Genomic DNA, 23,316 nt, shown 5'->3' with positions numbered 1-23,316 from the left:
TGCCCCAGCGCTGTCACTGTTTAGTCACAACAGAGAGCCTTATGCAGATATTTTGTGCAATGGTGATCAAATGGGCAGCTATTATTGCTAAAATGTCAAGTTTACCAGATACTCCCTACCACCTTTACATACAACTCTTCCCTTATTTTCCAGACCATTCAGCCTAACTCACATGCTAACCACAACTCCCTGTATTAGTTTTCTAGGGCCGTCGTACATAACAAAGTACCATAAATCAGATGGCTTAAACAACACATTTATTGTTTATCACAGTTCTGGAGACTAGAGCTCTGAGATCGAGGTATCAGCAGGGTTGGTTCTTTCTGTGGGACTATGAGGGAGAATCTGTTCCATGCCTCTCTCCTAATTTCTAATGGTTTGCTGCCAATCTTTGGTTTTCCTTGGCTTGTAGACTCATCACCTAGATTTCTGCCTTCGTAGTCACAGTGTTCTGCCTGTCTGTGTCCAAATTTTCCCCTTTTATAAGTATAACAGTCATATTGGATTTCCAGTAATACCTTATCTTAACTAATTACATCTGAAATGACCATATTTCCAAATATGGCCACATTCTGAGATACCTAGGGTTAGGACTTCAACATATGAATTTGAGGAGGCACAATCCAACTCATAACACTCCCTTTCTTATGTAAGTTCTATAATTTAAGGTGAAATCTTAATTTCAGAAAATACTTACCAGGCACATAAATGTTTTACTACTTCTTTTCCATGGGTTAACCTATCCTTCCTATTCATTTACATAAAAATATATACATTCTGCTAATTTCACCTTATCATAGATTTCATGGAATGTTTAGAATTTAGTAAAAATTTACCTATTAAGTGTCTTAGTTAAGCTGCTGTTTCATTAAATATTGATGCTTTTCAAAAGGTATTTTCTAAACAGTATAATATCTTAGAATTAGTACAGCTTAGTTATTGACACAAACATTGTGATCAGAACTGATGATCTTTGAGGTGGTGAACAATTCTATAAAACAAGAATAAAAAGTGTTGAACTACTCTCTAAAAATAGTGTAAAGAATAATAAGCAAAACCGTTAAAAAATTATTTAGTTACTGAATAAATGACAGGAACAAATAAGCATTGAAGCCAGTATTTGATATAAATGGTCATTTGATAATGATGATATTTGATAATATGGCTTTTACATAGACAGTTTTGTATTGGACTGGTGACAGCTTATTACATAAATCATTTTTTTACTAATGCTGTATTTGATTCTTATTTTAGGTACCTGGTTAAAAGTACAATTTTTAGGAAAAAATGTTCTCTGCTTACAAAATGGGTCCAATATCTACTCCCTAATTTCATTATGTCTGTTGATTTAATTTTTATTGTTCACAAGGTATACACCAATATTCAACAGAGATAATACAATTTCTGATATCACTCGCTTTTTATTCAAATCAAAACAATTTGGTTTTGTACGTCGTTCAAATCCTATTTATTTACGGGGTAAAGCTGGCTTTGCAGAATTACTAAATGGATACAAGCAGCTACGTGGGAAGGTCAAAGCTTCGAATTCAATCAAGGATCCTGTCATCTGATACTATTACTGTTGTTCTCTCAAGCAGTTTTAAGTAGGTTCCATAATCAATATTATTATTTCCTAGCCCCTCGATGTGACAGGTTTTGTTTTTGGCACTCGTATTACGGAAATTAATCTGTCTTGCACTGTTAGGTTGACTTAGTTTCCTGTTTCCCGGTTGTTAAATCACTGTGGGAGCGGTATCAGAACAACTATGTCCTCAATTTTAAAGGTCTTTTAAGCCTGCTTTCCCCACCCTACCGGTTCCCTTGCTTTCCTCTTTACCACTCTCATACCCTTTTCTTTTTTTCTCTTTTGCTTAGTTCCTTTTACACTCAACCCGTGTAGGGGGATTTAAATTCCAACCCGGAACTCGGAATCTCACGTCTTGAATGACGGGAGTCGTAGTTTCCGTGACTCTTTCCTAACCGCTTTTCACGCGGATTCCTCTCCACAGTGAAAACCTACAACTCCCAGAATGCACGCTTGGGGGCGGGTTGTCCACCCGTATGCGCACGCGCTCTGACGCCGCAGGATTTGAATCGGCGGCGTTGTTATTGACGCCATATTGGGGCCGGCGGCGGGTGGAAGAGTGGTGCGGTGGAGGGGGAAGTGACTGGACGTGTTCGCTTGAGCTCCTGACGCCGCTGCCGCCTTACAATCTCTCCTCATCGACCGCCGCCCTCAAGCTTCGTACTCTACTCGACTGATTTGGGAGTCGCGTTCCAGCCTCACACCTCACAGGGCTGGTATCGACTTCGAAGGGTGCCGGTCTCAGCGCAGGGGCGCCTCAGGCACGGCGCAAAGCTCGAACGGACGGCGGGGGCGGCCGGAGCTTCTCCCGGGGGGATCCGCGCCTAAGGAGGCGGAAGAGCCCCCCCGATGCGGCTGGCGTGAGCTGCTGACACCGCCCCTCCCGCTCACGCCCGCACCGGCCCGGGCCACTGCCCCTGCCGCGGAGGCAGCGGAGGCGGCTCTCCTCTCCTCACCGGCGCTCCGCCACTCGCCTTTCTGCTCTTGAGCCCGTCGGTTAGGCTCTCCTCGAGTCCCCGCTCTCCCCCTTTCCCTCGTCCTTCCCTCCCGACCCCACCCGAGCCCGGCACCTCAGCTCTGCCCCGGCCATGGCGTGCGGAGCCACTCTGAAAAGGACTCTGGATTTCGACCCGCTTCTGAGCCCGGCGTCCCCGAAGCGGAGACGATGTGCGCCATTGTCGGCGCCCACCTCGGCCGCCTCCTCCCCGTCGGCCGCGGCCGCGGCCACCGCCGCCTCCTTCTCGGCCGCCGCCGCCTCACCGCAGAAGTATCTCCGAATGGAGCCGTCACCCTTCGGCGACGTCTCCTCCCGCCTCACCACAGGTGGGACTCGGCCCCGCGGCCTCGGGGGTGGGCGAAAGAACGGGGGTTTCGGGGCGCCGGATGCGGCCGCAAGGGTGGGGGTGCCGGACCCGTCCCTGTTGTTAGCAAAGTAGCTCCTCCAGCCTCGGAGACACAATAGAAATGTCTTGATGTGAAGGAGGCGGGGGTCGGGAGGTGGGGTGGGTAGGGGCTGTGCCTTGCCGGGTACTGTGGGGAAGAGGACGATCCTTTTCTTTGGGCCGCCGAATGACTGGAATTGAGTGTTTCCGTAGTCGGGAGAGCCCCAGCGGAAATGATCAGAGAGGGCGATATTATTCATAAATTTAGGCGAGAGAAGGGTCACATTTCACTCGAATATCGATGTCTGTCTCCCGAATCGATTGGTTGCAGCTATTAACTCTGGGAGGGTGGTTTGAGGCGAGGCGGCAGCCCCTCCTCCAGTTCAGACATGGCTGATTTTAGTACAGAGGGGGGTGGGGGGTGTGGATGGATGTCACTGGGGCGAGATCTAGGCCTGTCATTAATCACCCACAAGAACGCCACTTTGGCTGAGTCAAGACCTGTTTCCCTAGCAGGGTCAACAACAAAGAAAATGCTCTTCCCGAGTCCTGTAATACGATCACGCTATACGTCTGGACCTTGAGAAACTTGAACTTTTAACGAAAAGCAAATTCTGTTGAAAATTGGGGTTGAGCAGTTACTTTTAGTTGGAAGTGCTTTATTTCTGCCCAACAAAGTATGTTGGGAGAAAGCCTAGGCCTTGAGAATAATAAAGAAATTAACCCAAGATTCCAAGGGACTTCAGACTATTTTTGCTTTTCCTCTTGAAACATTTTCTAAAAGTGACTATGGGGAAATACCTTTTGGCTGCTTTGTACTGCATGTGTATGCCCAGCGTATGTACTTTGAAAATCCTTGTGTGCCCCTGGCACAATCTTAGGATAGGCTTTTGTGGACTGGTAGGATAGATAAATCTGTTTCCTTTGTGTGTGAGCCTTTGGTAATAATATGACCTGTAGACAAAGCCTTTTCATAGCTTGATTTAGATGTTTTGTTATCCCTAGCTTAAAAAAAAAATCTGGGCAATATATACCACTCTATTTGGTAACTTCTATTTGGAATTGACTTAATTTAGTTTTATGACTTTTTCAGGTGAAATTTTTAAGTATCCTTCCCCAAATATATGGGACTACCTTTCTTTTCTATTAAATATTTGATCTAAGTTAAGGATATACTATGATAAAGTTGTATCGAGTCTGTCGTTTTAGTAAAATGGTATCATTGAAAATTGAAATGATACCATGGAATCTGTACTTAACTAATTAGGACACTTAAAAATAGCTCGAGCTAACCAGCAATAAATTTCAGTCCACCGTGTGAATTAATACAGTGTTAGGTTTGGGAGTTAAAGTATATCTCAATGCTAAAATAGACTTGAGCATATATGGTAACCCTGCCAGAGGTTATAACGTTTGTCCTCACTTTAAAGGGAATTTATTCAGAAAGAATTGTAATCCTTTGCAGATTTGTCATTTCATTGATATATTTGTAGCATTGGCTAATGCAATTGACTTCACATTGTCTCAAATTTCAGTTAAGCGGGTAGTAAAAGAATTGTTTAAGCCTACTGATTCAAATTCACATTTTTCAAATTATTGCTGTGTCTGTTCTTCAGAGAGTTTTTGACATCTGTTCTGGGAAGTTTGATATATCCTGAACTCTTAAAATCACACCATTATTGATTTTTATTGAATTTGTTAAAAGTTATTTAGCTCTTAAAACTAATTTGAATATTAACATGAAAAGTTTACTTGAAAAGCTAAAATTGTTAAAAGTTTTGAATTGCTAAAATTTCCTTTTTAAACTAATTTTGAATGACATTTTACATGTAATTTGACATTGTGTTTACACAGCCACTTTTGGGCATGCTTCCTACGGTTTTTGTTATAATGTCATAATGGGAGCTGCAGTGTTGTGCAGGTTATCAGAGAGCTTCCCAGTTTTCATGTCACTAAGCTTGAAAATAATTTTTCCAGTCACCTAATTTTTAGATTCATGTTTAAACAGTGGTTATTCTTAAACTTTACAAAAGTGATTACCTTATATCCTTAGCTAAAATAAGTATCCAGGGTTGTAAATGGAAAGTGACTTACCAAATTGAGATTGGAACTGCGGAAACTCTTTTGTTTTCCTTTCATTTCTGTGAGTTCAAATGTAATTTAAACAATTTAGAACTAGAGTCCTGAATTAAAATATTTTTCAGAGCGTGTATATAATTTATTATTATTATCATTGTTCTTCTCTGGATACTTATATAGTGTCTTCTGATGTGTAGACGAAGCCATGTTATGGCTTAACTAGTAGATTCAGGAACGTAGACATCTGTTTTAGACCCTAGTTTATTTTAGACCCTAGTTTATTTTAGTCATCCCAGGAAGGTGATTCCAAAGTTTGACTTGATGCCTCTTATTTGAATCAATATTTTTTTAAATTGTTGCAACTTTTTACCAGGAAAAAGAAAAGGGTTGGCAAATAAAGTTTTGTTGGGACTCAGCCATACCCATTCTTTTTTATTTTATTTTATTTTTTTAAGTGTTGTCTATTGCAGGCTACAACAACAGAGTTGAGTAGTTGTGACAGAAAATTTCTCAAAGCTCAAATATTTATTGACTGGTCTTTTACAGAAAAAGTTTGCCTATCCCTGGTGTCAGCAGTTTATAATACCCATGGATGTGGAAAAGAAAAAGGGAAAGTGAATGATGAGTGGAGGTGTGTAGGGGGGGTGGAGGGGGGAGCATTGACTATGGTTGGAGAAATGAATGCCTCGAAGCAGCTGTGTCAGCACTCATTCTGGTAAGTTAGTTGAAAACAGATTAAAAGGTTTTTATCCTTCTCAATTTGTTTTTGAAACATCTCAGAATATTACCATTAGCCAAAAGATCATCATTCTGAAGAACAAAATTATTTTAATAAAACCAAAATTTTATGCAGCATTACAAGAGACTGTCAGTTAAATCCAGCACATGTTTTTCATAATTATGTAGTAAGTGAGTGAATGAATGGTGAATGTGGATCCACTTCTGTGGATGCCTTCCCTGTTTGAGAGTTTGGTACTTTTGTACACATTGTGTCTTGTTACCAGTGCTATATAGTCCACCATAGGAATTGGGTTTTGGATGAAGAGTTAAATTCCATTGTAGGAACTCATTATATTTGCTGGAAACTTGCCATTAAAAATGGAAATTGCAGCTTGTGAATGGGAAAGGGTTTACAGGAACTTAGATTGTTCAGTAGACATTGATGCATGCCTGCAAACAGAGACACCAGCTGGCTTAAATGAAGTATAAATGGTTCTAGGCAAACAAATGAGATTCTGTTGGAGAAGGCAGCATTTCACTTCAGATGTCATTTATATTGAGCCAGAAGTGTTCTTAATATTTTTGTGGTTATTTAGACAGCTGTTAAGTTGCTTCTAGTTTCTCGGTGGATTTGGCAAATAAACTGTCTTTGTACTTAGGATTTTAAACCTGATATTTAGGACTATGTATGTAGCTTCAGTTATTTTATGGTTCTATGAATTATGCATTTAAGAATCCTGTAAGTTTATGGCCATTAAAAGCAGAGTCCAGTTGTATTCATTGTTAGTTATTTTGTTTTGAAAGTAGAAAAATAAAACCTGACTTGAGCACAGAAACACATCAGGTAAACATGGCTAGATCAGAGAGAAGGTAGTCCTCCTTTAGGTGTAGATGGTACTCGCTACCATTGTTGCCACAGAGACATAATCTGAGATGTGAAGGAGAATAACAGGTGTCTTCAGTCCTCGAATGGCTTTATAGGAAAAAGAATATACTGTGTATTACTGAGGTAGGTCTTTCCTAAGTGTTTATTTAAAAAGACCCAGGAAGACACAGTGATAGTAATGCTTTTTTGAAAGGTTGAGACAAAGAGATTCAATGGAAGGGCCAAGTTTTGCATATTTTTCCTATTTGAAAAGAAACTTGATAATCCTTCAGAATAATAGCATGGGTTAAGTTTGGACCTCTTTGATAGCTGGTTCATGAACCTAGATAATGGTGTTGGGGGTGGGTCTTTTCAAGTACCAGTGACCAAATTTACCAGCAACCTATGATCCCTGCTGTCTTGGTGTTAACACTGTACTAGTCCTGTTGACTCACAGTATGTTCTTTATGAATACTTGAAAATATGGTGAATTTCTTGTTGTTTCAAAAAAGTATGAAAGGTGAAACACTTGTTCACGCCTATATGAACCAGTCTGGCATCTGCAGAAGAGGTCTTCACAAATGAATTTAGTTCAAGAGATTTATCTTTAATATTATTGCTGAGTGTAGGGAGTCTGGAACTCAGTTTACCAGTATTTCTCAACTTCTAAACACACCTGAGAAATGTGATCTATCAGCAGCAGTCTTGTAGCAAAAAGATTAACAGGAATGCCCCATGGCTTTTGAGGGGGTAGGGTGGTTCATGAGTCTTTGTAGTTTGAAAGTAACTCCAAAGTTATTCTTATCTACCATACCTTCTCTCTTATTTTTTTAAAGCCTTATCACAAATAAAGTTTTAAAATGTTTATTGTATTTGTGAGTTAATCAAGCCTTGGCATTTCCCAAGGTTCTCAGAGACGCTGAAGTTTTTGAAAACATGTCATTTCAGTTCTATCCCTCAGCTCTACCAACTTTTAAAGACTTTTTTTGTGATGATGTATTTTTTTTTAATTGTGACTCAGGCAAATATAGGTGGTGATAATAAATACAGCAATTAGTTTAAGGCTTTGAACAATGCTTTTCGTAAGGCTCTTGAAGTATACTTCTCAGTGTTCCCTGATCTTTCTGGGCAATGATGGTAAACATAGATTATGTGCATTATAATATTTGAAATAGCCCTATTTACAAGGATTTTACCATTTTCAGAGATTTGCTCATTTGAAGAAACATGTTTTTAAAGACTTTTAGGAGACAATATTTTATATTATGAAGTTCTGATCTTTTGTTTCTAAAAGAATGAATTGTAATGTACAGCAAATTTCTCATGTGATAAGATGTTGCAGCTATACTGAGTAGGGAGATAATTCTTGAAGGTAAATTAAAATTTTTGTGTGTATCAAGTTGTCAGCTTTGATATTTATTTTGGGCCTTTTGATCAGAATTTTGCAGTGTGCCAGATTGTGTAGTCTTGCTTGAGATGACAGGCTTTTTTGGGTGGTGGTAATGGTTTTCAACATTCCAGTATTAGAAAAACAGCTCATTGTAGTTTGTCTTGGAGTATAACTTAATTTATTCCTCCCTTTAAAAATCGTAAGTCATAAGTTTTTGTCTGTCACAGGTGTCATATGTCAGATCGTCCTGAAATTGAAATGTACTAGTGCTTGGCAACATTTTGATTTTATTAAAGTTGTAATCTTTCCATTAATACAATGTTTGGATTTGACTTAATTTTTTATTTCTAGGTCTATGCAAGTACTTGGTTTTTCTCAACATTATTTTAAAAATCTACTTACTCTAGAAGTCACTTTAGCTTTTATGAACCTCATTTGAGTTGCATACACTGTGCTGGTTAGGCAAAGGAAAGACAAAAAGACTTTTGAGAGACTGATAGAGCCGCCACTGCTAATACTTTATTAGCTAGCTAAACTTTAATAAAAGTACTATAATCTTTATGCTTTATCAACATACCTGTTTTAATCCCGTGTGAACATTTATCCACATTAGCATTATTTCACGTTTGGCAGCTTAAATATTGAGATTGGGTTACTGATTAAAGTATACATTTACTACTTTTGAAAACTTCAAGAAAAAGATTCTTTTTAGGCGAGTGTTGAACCTTGTTTGTTTATTGGCTGTTTCTGAAATTGTTTCAGTCTATGATGTGTATTCTAACTTTAGTTATGATTCATTTTCATTAATGTTAATTCTTAGAAAACTCCCTCTAAAAATCAGACTAAAGGGAAAGGTGGGAGGCAGGAACCTGGGAGAGTTGATTTCCTTTTTTTCCTTTTTTTCCTTTTTTTTTTTAAGTATTGTGGCAGTGATCTAGCAATTGAAGAATAGAATATAGAGTGGAATTTGAAAGATTGCGGGAGACCAATTTTTAGAACTTCACTGTCCCCCTAAAGTTTGCTTTTTCGTACAGAGGATTGCCTTGTTCCTAATACTAAAATATAACTCTCTGGAAGAAAAACTTTTCTAAGTGATATAATTGGTTTAAAGTACAGGAGGTTTTAGGTTGCTATGACAGAACAGGGGAACCCAATCCTCACTGTAACAATCCATCAATGGCCCAAGGTGAAAATAGTACATTATCAGAGGCTGACATTGTAATCAGTCCTATGTGGCAAGGCTGATCTACCAATTTAGAATACTTCCTCACTTTCAAAACACCCATAAAACATTCTGGTTAGATATAGATGCCTATCCTATGAGGAGGCAATTTAGAGACTCTTGAAGCGTCCCTTATGTAAATATCTGAATGTAATGTGAAGATTTTTTAATTATTCTGTTATAGCCAGTGATAATACTTTTAAGGCTCTAGGTAAATGAGAATTATGCTCCGTTTTGGTTTCTACCTCCTTAACAGTCATAGAGTTTGAAGTTTCAGAGTATGAAGTATCAATAACACATGGTAGTAATTCATCTTTTCTAACTGGCATCCTGTTTTTTAAAAATTAGCTTTCCTCATTGCGATTTATTATAACTTTAGGTACCTGTGGAATACTGGCTAGGTGTAGTACTACAATACCTGAGAGGGGAGTATATATTGAGAGTTTAGACCCTGAGAGCAAGGTTGGCTCTGCCATAATCCAGCTGTGTGACATTTCAGAAGACATTGAAGCAAAGTTTCATTTTCCTCCTCTATAAAATTACACCCTTGGTGATGGAGTATTGCCCGCCTAGGGTTGTTGTGAAGATTGAGCTTTCCTGTCCCTGAGTACTGAAGACTGTCACAATAGGGCAACCTCAAATTTAACTTTTTACACTGTCCAGCAATCCTGTCATTTCAGTGAATAACCTTGCCTTCTACTTCAAAATAGAAGCCATCAAATGGCAGCTTCTTCATTTTTCCCAGCACCAAACACTGCCAACATTTGTGCCTACTTGTTTTTATAGTATTGAGGAAGATTAAATGAGGTAATTAAAGCACTTTACACAGGGAGGGGAAGGATTCCACGTCGCTCCAAAGGAACGTTATCCTCTTGACTATTTTTCTCTCTCAGACAGACCTTTGCTTTTGTTTTTAAATATTGTCAAGCCTTCCATTATGAAGTAAAACATCCTCATTTTCCTCCAGCAGACATCCAGATTCCTCAACTTCAAAACCAAAGTCAAAGAGCTTTCAAACGGTCTGTTTGCTTCCATTTCTTGGGTTCTCCACTCACTCCTACTGTATTTATGTTAAGCCTCTTGTCTAGCCACCAATGACTTCTATAGCATACAGTGAATCCTCAACTTGTTTCACCTTTCTTACAGCACACTGATAACCCACTCCCTTTTTGAAATACTGTTTTTCCCCTTCTGTGACAACACTTCATTTACTGGCTGCTTTCTGTCTTCATCTGACTATTAAACTTAGGAGATCCTTAACTCTAGGTTCAGCTCAACTTCTGTCTAGCTTAATAGCCTCTCCGAGCAATCGCTTGCATGTTTCTGACTTCAGTTTCCCCTCACAGATGACTCTCTGATGTATATCTTTAATTCAGACCACTCCTTTCAGTTCAGGCCATGGGGAGTTTGGACCTTTTATTGTCAGATCTTCCCAGTAGCCCTCCCTCCAGCGCAGTAGCCACAATTTTTGTGAAATCTGTTGACTTTTAAATATCCACAACTAATTTACAAAATGTACGGGATAAACAAAAGATGTCTGTGGGCTCCCAATCAGTGCCTTCTGGTGTGAAAGGTAGTCTTAATTGTTTTTTTAAAGCAGACATATTAAAAAAAAATGCATCAATTACATAAGGAATTTGAATTTCATGTTAGGAAAAATGAATATGTCTATGTTAATGTCATGTAATGAGTCTCCTGAAGTAGGTCAAATTTAAATTGATTTACAGACTATACTCTTGCTAGGGAGGAGTATGTCTACCACAGAACTACAATAGCCACGCAAATGAGGGTGGAAAATGAACTAATATTTTTGTACTTGTAATAATCTCTGCTGTTACTGCTTCTCCTCCCCTCCATTTTCTGGTATGTCCAATAATAAGTAAACCAAGCACTTTTCTTTTTAATTGCCATAGTAGAGGAGTTACTATTTTAAGCAGGGCATAGAAACTTAAATGCCCATAGTTCCAGGCAAGTAATATAAATGAGTGAAGTAAATTAGATGGGAACCAATGAATTACAATCTTGCTATTGTTACCTGGAAAATCATTAAAAATGCAGTCTGAAGCTCTGTCTCTCAGCCTTCATTAAATAAAAATAAAAATCCCCAGATGATTCACATGTGCATTTGAAGTTTAAAAGCACTTGAGAACTTAGGCCCAAAAGGTAGAAGCCACTCACTCTTAAGCTGAATTTTATCATATTCAGTTCCCACCCACAACAGCCCAAAACCTTACATTCAATGTAAAATTACCCAACTTTAAATGTTGGCCACAAATTCACACTTGTTTGTAAAGAGAGAGTATTCAAGCCAAACATGTCTTAGCCTGTGAATCATCAGTATGCTGTGAGGGTGGTGGGATGGTCCTGGTGGTGGTGGTAGATGTTTTGTGTATCCTAATAAGTTCCTATAGAAGACAGTCTTGTTCTTCAGCTTGATTGAACTGCCCTAGGGTCCTCCTCAGGGAGTCCGCTCTTTGTCCTTCCTAACTATACCTTGTCTTCATGGCCATGGTTAATTGGAATTTAACCATGAAGTCCAAGGCTAAACATCTTGCCTTGGCACCAGATGTTTTCTATAATATGCATGTTTTGGGTTTTGGATGGTTCAGTTTCCCCCTTCTCTTCCCAATTGACTGTTTTTTTGGTTCTTCTTATTCTGTATTTTTGTAGCTTGGAAGTGATTTGAGAAGATACTTGCCAGATAGTACAAAGCTAAACAGCAAAAGCAACAGTGTTTAACATATCCCTTTAGAATCTAGTGTAATATAAAATGGAGGTATGAAACTTACTGGATGTCAGGGAGGAGACATCTGATTGAGTGTTGTTGGACTCTGCATTAGTGACTCCCATTGTGCAGCTAATCTGTAAAATTTGTACTTAGACCTGCAGGATTTTAACAAATTGGGTCATGTGTTTCAAATAAATAACCATTGGCTATTATAGTACCAGTGAAATAATAGAATTTGACCTATAGTGATTATAGTTTTTCTTACTCTTGTAGGAGATAAATGAATGCTTCTTACACAGTAAAATACTATATAATGTAAATTTAGAATCTAAGCCAGTTGCTTTTAAAGTACTGTAGATAATACCCTAATGTTTATATAATTGTGTCCAGCTATATAATGCTTATTAGGATTCTGTTAATCCAAATAGAAGTTAAAACTGTAGATATAACTTCAGAATCATGTTCAAGTTTGGTTTAAGGTCCCTTGGACATAGCAGTAATTTTAAAGCACGTGCTTTTTACTTAGATAGCTCATGGCTAGATAAGAACATTGTCCTTAAGGTTCCTTCAAGGAGAACGAACATAAGAAATGTTAGTTTCTGAGCAGATGATTATGGGAAAATAGTCTATTTACAGAGGTTGGTCTCCATAGCAACTCTTAATTGTGTATTTTAATTTATAAAGTAGCCATGGAAATGTCAAGTATGTAGTTCAGAGCTCTAGATTTGGTCTTACTTGGAATATTTTGTTAGTTTTAGGTTTTAATGGCTACTGCAGGTTTTCTCTACTTGTGTATAGGTTTTCCATTTTATTTGTGTTCCTGCCTAGAACTGACTTTGAAGATTTTAATTCCATTGTTTGTCTAAATGAACTTTCATTTTTTTTTTCAAAATGATATGCCATAGAAAACTTAGCATATAAGATGAAAAAAAGGGTGTTATACTACATCCAAAATTAAAATTGTAAATGAAACAATGTTTGGTCTACTAATGACGTCAGTAGGAAAACAGTAAGTCTGCACAGGTATGAGCCAAAAGTTTAGTGTCACATATCACAGATTTTTAGACATTTTATGGACTCTAGAAAAAAAGATACTTAGTTCCTCCCCATCCCAATTTTGTGGTTCTCCTTTAAACATATTTTTAGTTTCTTCTAAATCCATATTCCTCCTTTTGCACTCAGTGCTGTCTTAATGCTATTTTTCTTACCTTCATCAACTCAGTTGTTTTTATCCTGTCAGTTGCATTCTCCTGTTTATATTGTTGATCTTATTCATTGTATCCAGGCTTTCTTAAGTAATCAGTGGCAACTAGGAAGAGTAAAGCAGTTTGGAAGTAGGCTTACTATTGCTTCAAGCCAGGCTTTTTCTTTTCACATTTACCTAGATATTTGGTTGTTTGTTTTAATATCCCAAAGGAGTAAGTGCTGGCTCATTGATAATCCCCTACCTGCCTGTTAAAGGAGAAGAGTTTTATTCACAATCTCAGTGGCATTTACTAGATTTGGGAATGAAAATGCCATTAGTCATAGAACTTGCTAGTAATCACTTTCACTTAGCATAGTACAGTGGAAAAAAGTCTTAGCATATTCTGTGGTAAAAGAGTGATGTAGTTTTTAGGATTTTGAAATGGGATATATACAACCATTTGTGGTGTAAATTGTCATGAAGATAACCACATATTTTGCTCTAAGTGATGTGCTGCAAATTTGAGTCTGTGCTTCATAAGTACGAAGGCTGCATGATTAAAACTGAAATGTGCAACTGATCATGTAAATGAAGCTGACTTTTTCTCTAATGCACCATAAATTGTGTAGGTAATACAATGTGAGATGTTACATATATTTGGAATAAAATGTTACTTGCTAGTTTGATAAGAGATGGCTAGATTCAAGTAGTTTAAGACTAAGGGAATATAGGTACTTGGTAGATGACTGGAAGGCCTTTATCTAGCTGGTATGGAATCAACTTAGGCAAATATCTAGGTGGAGCTTAAAATGTAAGTTACGGTATTGAATTGAATCTGGGGAAATTTCTTGAGTTACCAGCTTCAAAATTGCTTATATACCTTTGAACTGAGATACATTGAGCTTGAGGCTTCGTTAGCTGTTTGCTACTTGTGCTGCTGAGATCTTGGTCAAGTTGAATTGGACCAGTCACTGCATAACAGTGTTGATCATGAATCTCCAGTATTAAGAGCATTTGAAGGCATTGAGGCTTAGATGACATAGTTGCATCATATTAGATGTAAAAAGCAGTGCAGGCAATAGCATTCAAAATTCTTTAGCTCTGAGAATACCAAGTGCTGGCGAAGACGTGGAGCAGCTAGAACATTCATTGCTGGTGGGAATGCAAACGTATAATTACTCTGGAAAGAGGTTTGGCAATTTAAAGTAAAGTCATTCACTTACCATGTAATCAGGCCATCGAGTCCCAATTGTGGGTATTTACCCAAGAGAATTGAAAATTTGGTCACCTATAGACTTGTATTTGAATATTCATAATAGCCCCAAATTGGAAACAATCCATTAAAGGGAGAATGGATAAGTTATGGGATGAGTTAATGAGTATTCCATACACAATGGACAATGGTATACTCATTAATAAAAAGGAATTACTGATTCATGTGATATCATTATGAATCTCAAAAGCATTTTGCTGAGTGAAAGAAGTCAGACACAAAAGTCTACACTCTATGATTCCATTTATATGAAATTTTAGAAGAGGCAAAACTATAGTGACAATAGATTAGTGGTGGCGGTGGTGAATAGGAGCATGAGAGAGCTTTTTGGGGTAATAAAGTTCTTATGGCCATGGTGGTTTCAAGACTATGCACTTATCAGAACTCATCGAAGTATACATTTAAATTGGTAGATTCATTTGTAAATTACATCTTACAATTCCTTAGCTTGTTATGATGCCTCTATTGTATGGAGGTTTATAAAGCTAAATTTTTAAAAGTTTAATCATGTCTTAATGCTAAGCTAGATGTTTTTTTGAGACTATCAAACGAACACATTAACTTTGTTACAACTATTTTTTTGGTACATCTTAGTTGTGTTTTGGTTGATTTTGTGAAGCAAAAGGAAGACTAAAGTAATCTGAGAACAGCGGTGGTGATCAAAGAATAAAGTCATACAGAAGCTACAGTCAGCTTACTCTACTAGTGTATTTGAAGTTTCTGTTTGTGAATAAACTTGAGGATGCTTTGAATGATCAGGATGATGGTAGCTTGGAGCAGAAAGTGATGGATGAAGCTTGCTGTCTTATCAGAGATCAAACCATCATTACTTTGAAACCTTTTAGAATATTGTTACTGAAAGTTCTTTTATTAAAAAATAAGAATATGTGAGCTTGTCCTGGTTGGTATGGGATGTTGCACCAGTTTTAGTGGACACCTCTGTGAAACTTAGGAAATCTGTTTCTATCAAGGAGCTTAATTGTTCAATAGACAGCCATTTTATGTCACACTGGTAACTTTGTTTTTAAATTATAAACTATTTCAAATGAATAGAGACTGAAAATAACTTTAATATAAACAAATGTTAACATTCTGAAAAATATTAAATATATCTGAATTATCCCTCACAAAACCACCCTGAAAGTCAATCCTTCCAATGTGGGATTTTGTGCTTAAGCTGCACACTCATGTATATGTAAACAGGTTTGTTTATACACAATATTTACATAAATGGAATCTTCACTGGGTATATCTTTTGCAATTTTTCTTCCCCTTTTTTTTCTAGTTAAAATAATGAAATGGCATAATCTAAAATGTTGAAGGGACTGATTGAGGATGTCACCTTAGAGTCTCTCTCAAAAGCCCTAAATTCTTGCTAGGGAAACAAAATAAAGTGAGAAAAGAGACATGAGAATTAAGTATATACCTAAGAAAACCACCAGTATCAATTTTTAAAAAAGGATTGTTCTCACATAAATCTTTAGCCTTCAGTTGAGTTTTTTAGTTCATTTTTAAGTTAATGCATCATTGTAGAATTGCTAAAATTATACTCCATTATATTTATGAATCATTTTATTGCCTGTTAGTTGCCACCATAACTTTTAATTTTTGTTTAATTTTGCTTTGGATTGGGATTAATTTCTTGGGATGTACAGTAAGTCCTCACTTCATGTCATTGATAGGTTCTGCCACATTACGTGAAATGACGTTATAATGAAACCAGTTTTACCATAGGCTAATTGATATAAACAAGTGGCATCTCATCACTGTTATAAGGAAACGACATTGAACAAAATGTTACTCAAGGGCCTGTTGCAGTTTCACATGGATAGCCTGTTAATTTAGGAGCTGTGGTGGTTGTGAGAAAGTCTGTTTGGAGAGGCATAGGAAACTTCAGGGAGGGATTTCCGGGAGAAGCTAAATGGTAACTATTTTGAATTAGAACGCTTTCTAAAATAAATCACACTGCTCGATAATAATTTCACCCAAGTCCATGATTGTGGTTGAAGATAACGGCTCTGTGGTGGTGTGGTTCTTACCGCGTACCTGTAAAGTACCAATCACTTTACATGGATCTTTACCCGTAAGATGCAGAACAAAACTTTGCTGTTAATGCTGTAATATTCATAGGTTCTGTTTATCTTAATATTAATGGTTATGACCATTAGTTCCCATCTATTCTGTCATTTTGTTGACCTGCTGTCACTTCCCACGGGCATATGCTTGTATATACGTAGTCCTCCCCACTTCTCATTATGGTCTAGGAAAAGCCTGTTAGTTGAATAGTTCTGTGTGTGATGAATAAATGACCTTTGAGTTTGGGACTCTTAAGAATCTGAGTAAGTTATATGTTTTAGTTCACACTCCCCTTATCTTTACATGGAGCGAAAAGAACTTTTATTTTTTGCTAATCCGTGCTCAAAAAGAAAGGTATTGTAGAATAGCTGAATTTCAGGTGTTGTGTATGCGCTGTTTCTAAATGAGTGTCCCCCGTTCGTTAATGCTGAAACTAATCCCTCCCAGAACATCAGTTTTCTGGATATTTGAAGAGAATATTTTCAGTAGATTAGTTCTCCTAAATAATTGTTGGAAACCCAACCGTTTTTTGTTTAAATTTGAAAGTTTTTATCTTGCCAAATTTTAACTTTTTTCTTAGAACAAATTCTGTACAACATAAAACAAGAATATAAACGCATGCAGAAGAGAAGACATTTAGAAGCTAGTTTCCAACAGACGGATCCATGTTGTACTTCTGACGCACAGCCACATGCATTTCTCCTCAGTGGACCAGCTTCACCAGGTAATAATAAACTAAATAAGTGAAAGTGAAAGGAACTGTTTAGTATGGGAAAAGGTATTCCTTTAGTTATTCACGCTCCTATTTCTCCCCTTGATTTAAAAACAAACAAACAAAAAAACACTTATACAAGTAATGCATGAACTCTTAAAAATAGGGCACAAAATAAGTAATCGCTGTCTGGATTCACACTACCCAAAGACAACCACCTGTATATAAAATCCCCTAAGTGGACTTTCCCGTAAGTGCTATGATATGCAGCTTCTATTAAAAAAAGTAACAGTATATATACCATGTGCTTGTCTGTTATACATGTACCTTGCCATAGCTGAATACTATGACATATGGATTTCCCTAATTATTTAACCATTAGATTCACAGTATTTACAAAAATGTCCCTGTACATATACCCTCATGCACTTGTCCTATTAGGATTCTTAAAAGTGGATTCTTTTGAGTGTATGTTGTTTTTACTTACCTTTTGTGGGAGGGAGTAGTTTGCAAATACACTTTTAAAAAAGGACAGGAAAGTGAGGGCTACTTGAAGTGAAGGGGAAGTAAAGCTTCTTACTGAAAAAGAACCATCAAAAGTGGCTCTTAACCTTTAGTCAGGTTCTCAGCAAAACAGTTTTTCTTGTGACAGTAGTTACCTGCAGGGATAGGAAAACTTGGCAGAAAAAAAAAAAAAAACATTCAAAGGCTATAAAACAGTGAAATAAAGTTAGGTGAGGAAACATGAACTTGTTCAAAATAAATTCTACAGTACTCCTGCCAATTTGGGAGGCCAGGTATACCATATTTTGCTGTGTATAATGCGCTCCTGTGTATAATGGGCACCCATGTTTTAGGCCCAAACTTTCAGAGAAAAAATCTTTCATTTCAAACTTTTATTTGTTTACATTTAGGTACTTGTTATTTGTATTATAAAGGAATTTTAGCATTTGTTTTTTAACATACTATGGTACAAGAAATTTTATGTAACATAATTACAGAACACAAAAACCAGATACAAGGTACAAGAAATTTTATGTACATGTAACAAATTTACAATATTTAAGCATCATAGAAGGCCAAGAACTCTTCGTCATTACAAATCGTCGTAAGTGCAACAAAACCGATTATCATATTCTAGGGTATTATTTTGCATACGGATATCATTATTGATTTCTAGAGTTACACTTTTAACGCAAAATCATAAATAAAAGAATTAAAAACATTTGTATAGATACAGAATTAGTACTACCCATGTATAATGCGCATCCTTATTTTCCCTCACAAATTTGGGCAAAAAAGTACACATTACACACGGCAAAATACGGTATGTGGGGTGAAATGTGGTAAAGGGAGGTGAGGGTAGACTACATTATATCGGCAGGAAAGATTATTATTCATTAGTCAATTTCTTAGATCAATTAACTGGCAGCCTCAACAAAGCTGAGAATTTCAAAGTAAACAAAGATAGCTTTAGTAGTTATGGACTATTTTGGCTGGTATAAATAAAGCTCTGGTATACTTTATTCTCGTGATAGACACAGCTCTAACAAGTATATAACTGGTCCCAGCCGTGCAGGTTAGAAGGGGCAAGTGAAAAGAGGAATTAGAGCTACACCAGAAACAGATACACAGAGCAGGACAAACAATTGCTAGCAAATCCATGTTATTTATACGTGCATAAAATGTGTGCAACAGTGTTATAATGGATGGTTATCATAATCCCGAGTTCTCAAAAAGATTAATGTCAGATGTTTGAAGAAATGAGGAATGATGTTTTTGGAAAATTGATTGCCTTAAGTATAGTACTTGAAGAAGAATGAATTTTGAAGAAATCTTTTATATTACATATAATGCCAAGTGGCTGTTAGATTAATAATCTCTAAGGACTCTGAACCATCAAATACTGATTAGGAATATATTCTCAGTATTTATTTTTACAAAGGGGTCTCCTAACTAGTTATCACTAATTAAAAAACAAAAACTTTGTTTTGTTTGTATTTTGTAGTTTTCTCCACTCACTTTCAGACTTTTTCCCTTGTATTTGATTGCATACATCTTGCTATATTTCTCCAGTCACAAGCAAAAGATCCAAATGAAACCTCTTCTGTTAGAAGACGCTTTCTATGATAGCTCTAAATCAGGTGCTTTTTGTTGTTGCTGTTCATGTTATCCACAGGGACTTCGTCTGAAACATCCTCACCATTAAAAAAAGAACAGCCCTTATTCACTCTACGGCAGGTCGGGATGATCTGTGAACGTTTGTTGAAAGAACGTGAAGAGAAAGTTCGAGAAGAGTATGAAGAAATACTGAACACAAAACTTGCAGGTATGAGATGAGTTTATCTACAGTCTTCCAGAAACTCACCATAAGAAATGCCTTATTTCCCATGCGTACTTCACATCATTTAAATTACTTTATACTGGTACAATATTTTCTAAGAACCAGAGAATTGCAGTTCATGAAAGGAAACGTTTCTGTAGCTCAAGGCCCTTTAGTGACCTCAAGACACAGTATTTGGTAGTCATGTAGATCAGCAGCAGTATTATTAGTGAACTAGATTTTTCTTTTGATGTACCTTGTGCTAAAACTTGACTTTGACAGTTTAACTCAATTTGGTTGGATTTTTGGATTTTTGTTTTATGATAACTTTGCCATAAGTCTAGAAACTTGACATAACCTAACTGGCACAGTGTACATCATTATAGAGTATCAAGCTGCTGCAGTCTCATCCAAAAAAATTTTTTAGTAAAATTTGGTAACTTAATTGCAGTAAATAAAATTTGTTATGTATGGCAACTTAATCAAAATCCCCCTCCAGATTTTATGGCACAGATTTTACTGGATATCAATATATTGTTAAGTTGTTTGATTCTTAAGAGTTAAGGTGCTAATATAGGCAAGAGAATTTGTTTAGTTATATGACATCTTCTGTGGCATCTAATTAGGTTTTAGGTGGATGTTTTTGGGTGAATCGTCTTTTTTTTTAGCTTTTGGTATCTTATTTCCTCTCATTGCAATAAATTGCCATTCATAGACCACTTATAATAAACTTTCAGAGTAGAAAGATAAGCTTTTTCCCCCCAAGCCTTTTATTTTCAATAGGTTAAGAAATAATCCCCACACAGCCTATAAGGTTTTTTGGACTAAAATGTTGGTTTCCATTTGATATGCTATTATTGCTGATGTTTTGTGTGTGACAAGTGCCAGCTTAGAATTGTTTCACTATACATATTGTATTTTTCAGTTTATCTGGCTCTAATTTATTAGAGAGGGCATTTTGCAAGTCATGTAATTGACATGTACCCTTTATTTATAGAACAATATGATGCATTTGTGAAGTTTACACATGATCAAATAATGCGACGATATGGAGAACAGCCTGCTAGTTGTAAGTATTGCATATATGAACTGAAAACAAGACAGTCTTAAGAAGACATTTACTATATAATTATCTTTATACCCAAGAAGAAAATTAAACAAAATGAGGAAATAGGCAGCAGAGTTTACTAAGGCTTATTTTTGGTTACTTAAATACCTAGGACAGTATTGGGGATAAAGATCTGGTATGTGTTTGAATTCTGAACTGGACTTTGCACTAATTTTCCTTTTCTCCCCCTTTAGATGTTTCATGAATCACATTTCTGCATTTGTGGGCTGCCTTGTTCCTTGTTGAGTTGTTGCAAGAGGTCCCAATTATGACATGCAGCAATGCCAATACCCCCCTGTGAATACAGGTTATTTCAAGCTTTCGTCAGTGGCAACCACTCTTAGGCAGCAACTGGTTTTGGAAATTTTCCTGATGTCAGTACCACCCGGATGTGGACCTTTGCCACCTGTATTAATACCAGTGGCCTCATTTGCTGTATCATTACAATTTGGCTTCTTATATTAATATGTTTGAAAAGGATTAAAGCTGGTATTCTAAGAACATGCCCTTCACTGGTTGTGTAAATAAAACTGTAGAATGACACTTCAGATGAAGTTAGTGTGATTTTAATTGTGCACTACAACCACGATGTAACCAGTTATTAATAATTTAGAATGTAATCCCAGGACATTATCAAGCAAATAGCCTACAGTGCTTCCTGTGAAATAGTGGAGGAGGGCATTTCTGTATTCCAGGACTTCTTGGGGCTTCAGAATGGGTTTATATGATTTTCTCTTTCTCTCTGTCTCTCTCTCTCTCTTTCTCTCTCTCGGTAGTTTTTATTTATTCTATCAGTCTTTTTAACAAATGTTTATTGCCGCATTTCCCCCCCCCCCCAGTGTATCATTGTTTTACTGCCCTTGTAGTACTGGAATTTAGTTGGAAGAATAAAACATTTACTTCTAACCTGCTTGTTTTTTAATATACAGATGGGTAGTATTTGAATAAAGCTAGTGTTTTAAGTGTGAGCATTTTCCAGTAATCAGTGAAATTTTTTGATGAGGTTTAAAAACCAATCTTTTCATTTACCGAATCTAAGATTTGAGTGCTGTTTTCAAAACCTGAGTCTGATTCCAAATTGCTTCTCTTATAAACTGACTGCATAATAGAATGTTACATAACTGATCAATTTTAACAGCTGTGGAATTTTTACCTCAAATATTATCAGCAGAATCCAAGTTTTTTAAAGGACAATAGCTATATAAAAGCACATTTAACTCACTTTCAATACATGCTTTTCAAACATAGCCTTCCAATACTACAGAAGTAAGCACAAAATGCTTCAATGAATTATTTTGTTGAGTTCTATTAGCAGATTTCCACTAATTAAACCAATCATAAATATACTGGGACATACATATTTATAATTGATATAATTTGTGGAAGAAAGAAAAATGATTTTTTTTCCTTTTTAACTTTGGTGATTATATTTTACCAGTTATTTAAAACAAGGCCAAAATAGGGCTTTCACAAGCTCCTCAGATAATTCATGGTGCCCGGTAAGTGTTTGCGAAACACTGGTATAACACAGGGTGGCCATAAATAAGCTGGATAATTCCACCTGGTTTTAATGGATTAATACAGAGATTCTCAACCTCAACACTTGACAATTTGAGCCAGATCTTCCTGGCTGTGGAGCTGTCCTGCGCAGTGTGGGATGTTCAGCAGCACCTCTGGCCTCTACCACTAGATGCCAGTAGCATCTTTTTCCCCCCCACGTTGTGACAACCAAATGTACCTCCAGGTACTGCCAAATGTTGGGAAGAGGGGAGGAAAACAGTCCTCAGCTGAGAACCACTGGTATAGTGGGATAGCATTTTTAGGAGAATGCAAGTAGTAAGTTAAAATACGAAGGAGTGGGAGTAAAGGGAATGTAAATACATTTTATCTCTTCTTAAATCCCAGTAAAGGCAAACAATGAACATTCTTTTAAATGAGCATGTGTGAATTTTCAGATTTAAATTTATAAGAGAACTGGTTGTCATACAAGATACACTAACAGGGAAACTCATCTGAATGGAGCCACAGGCACACCTCGGAGACACTGCGGGTTCCGTTCCAGACCACAGCAATAAAGCGAGTATCACAATAAACTCACATAAATTGTTTGATTTCCCAGTGCATATAAAAGTTATATTTACACTATATTATAGTCTATTTAGTGTACAATAGCATTTCTAAAAACAATGTACATATTACATACCTTAATTTTAAAATACTCTTGATAAAAAATGCTAACCATCTGAGCCTCCATGAGTTCTTATTTTGCTGCTGGAGGAGGGTCTTGCCTCAATGTTGGTGAAAACGCAGTATCTGGGAAGTGCAATAAAGCAAAGCACAATAAAGGTATGCCTGTAATATGGTTTTAATTCTAGATTCAACTTTGATCAAGAATAAAATTTCCTCCACAGCCAGATTTCTTATCACCTTACCAAAAAGTTCTAGCTATGGGCTACTTACTGATTTTAAACAGTGTGTGGTAATTGCAGAAAAAAAGGTGGGCAACTTCTTGGATTTAGTTAGATGTACCCAACAGTTGATGACTAGTCCAAATACCAACCATACTTGACCTCAGTAAGAAAGGTTATATTAGCTACCTAGAGATTCTGAATTCCCAAAGGTCCCTGGAATTGCTTTTAATAAAGTTGTCATTCTTTTACTAAAAGG

The 23,316-nt window shown here is 36.8% G+C and overlaps 1 protein-coding gene across 1 annotated transcript; it reads left to right on the top strand.

Moving 5' to 3' along the window:
* The first annotated feature begins 2,094 nt into the window (after window positions 1–2,094).
* AKIRIN2 (akirin 2) lies at window positions 2,095–21,617 on the top strand. The gene is made up of 5 exons (XM_019661708.1): window positions 2,095–2,908; window positions 17,087–17,230; window positions 19,398–19,547; window positions 20,539–20,610; window positions 20,844–21,617. The coding sequence occupies exons 1-5, from the start codon at window positions 2,674–2,676 to the stop codon at window positions 20,852–20,854; spliced, it is 612 nt and encodes a 203-aa protein (XP_019517253.1). The 5' UTR covers window positions 2,095–2,673; the 3' UTR covers window positions 20,855–21,617.
* The last annotated feature ends 1,699 nt before the right edge of the window (window positions 21,618–23,316 follow it).

This window comes from Hipposideros armiger, unplaced genomic scaffold (assembly GCF_001890085.2).
Source record: "Hipposideros armiger isolate ML-2016 unplaced genomic scaffold, ASM189008v1 scaffold_358, whole genome shotgun sequence".
Lineage (NCBI taxonomy): Eukaryota > Metazoa > Chordata > Mammalia > Chiroptera > Hipposideridae > Hipposideros > Hipposideros armiger.
The sequence above is the reverse complement of the archived record's forward strand: the minus strand, read 5'-3'. Positions and strand labels throughout refer to the sequence as shown.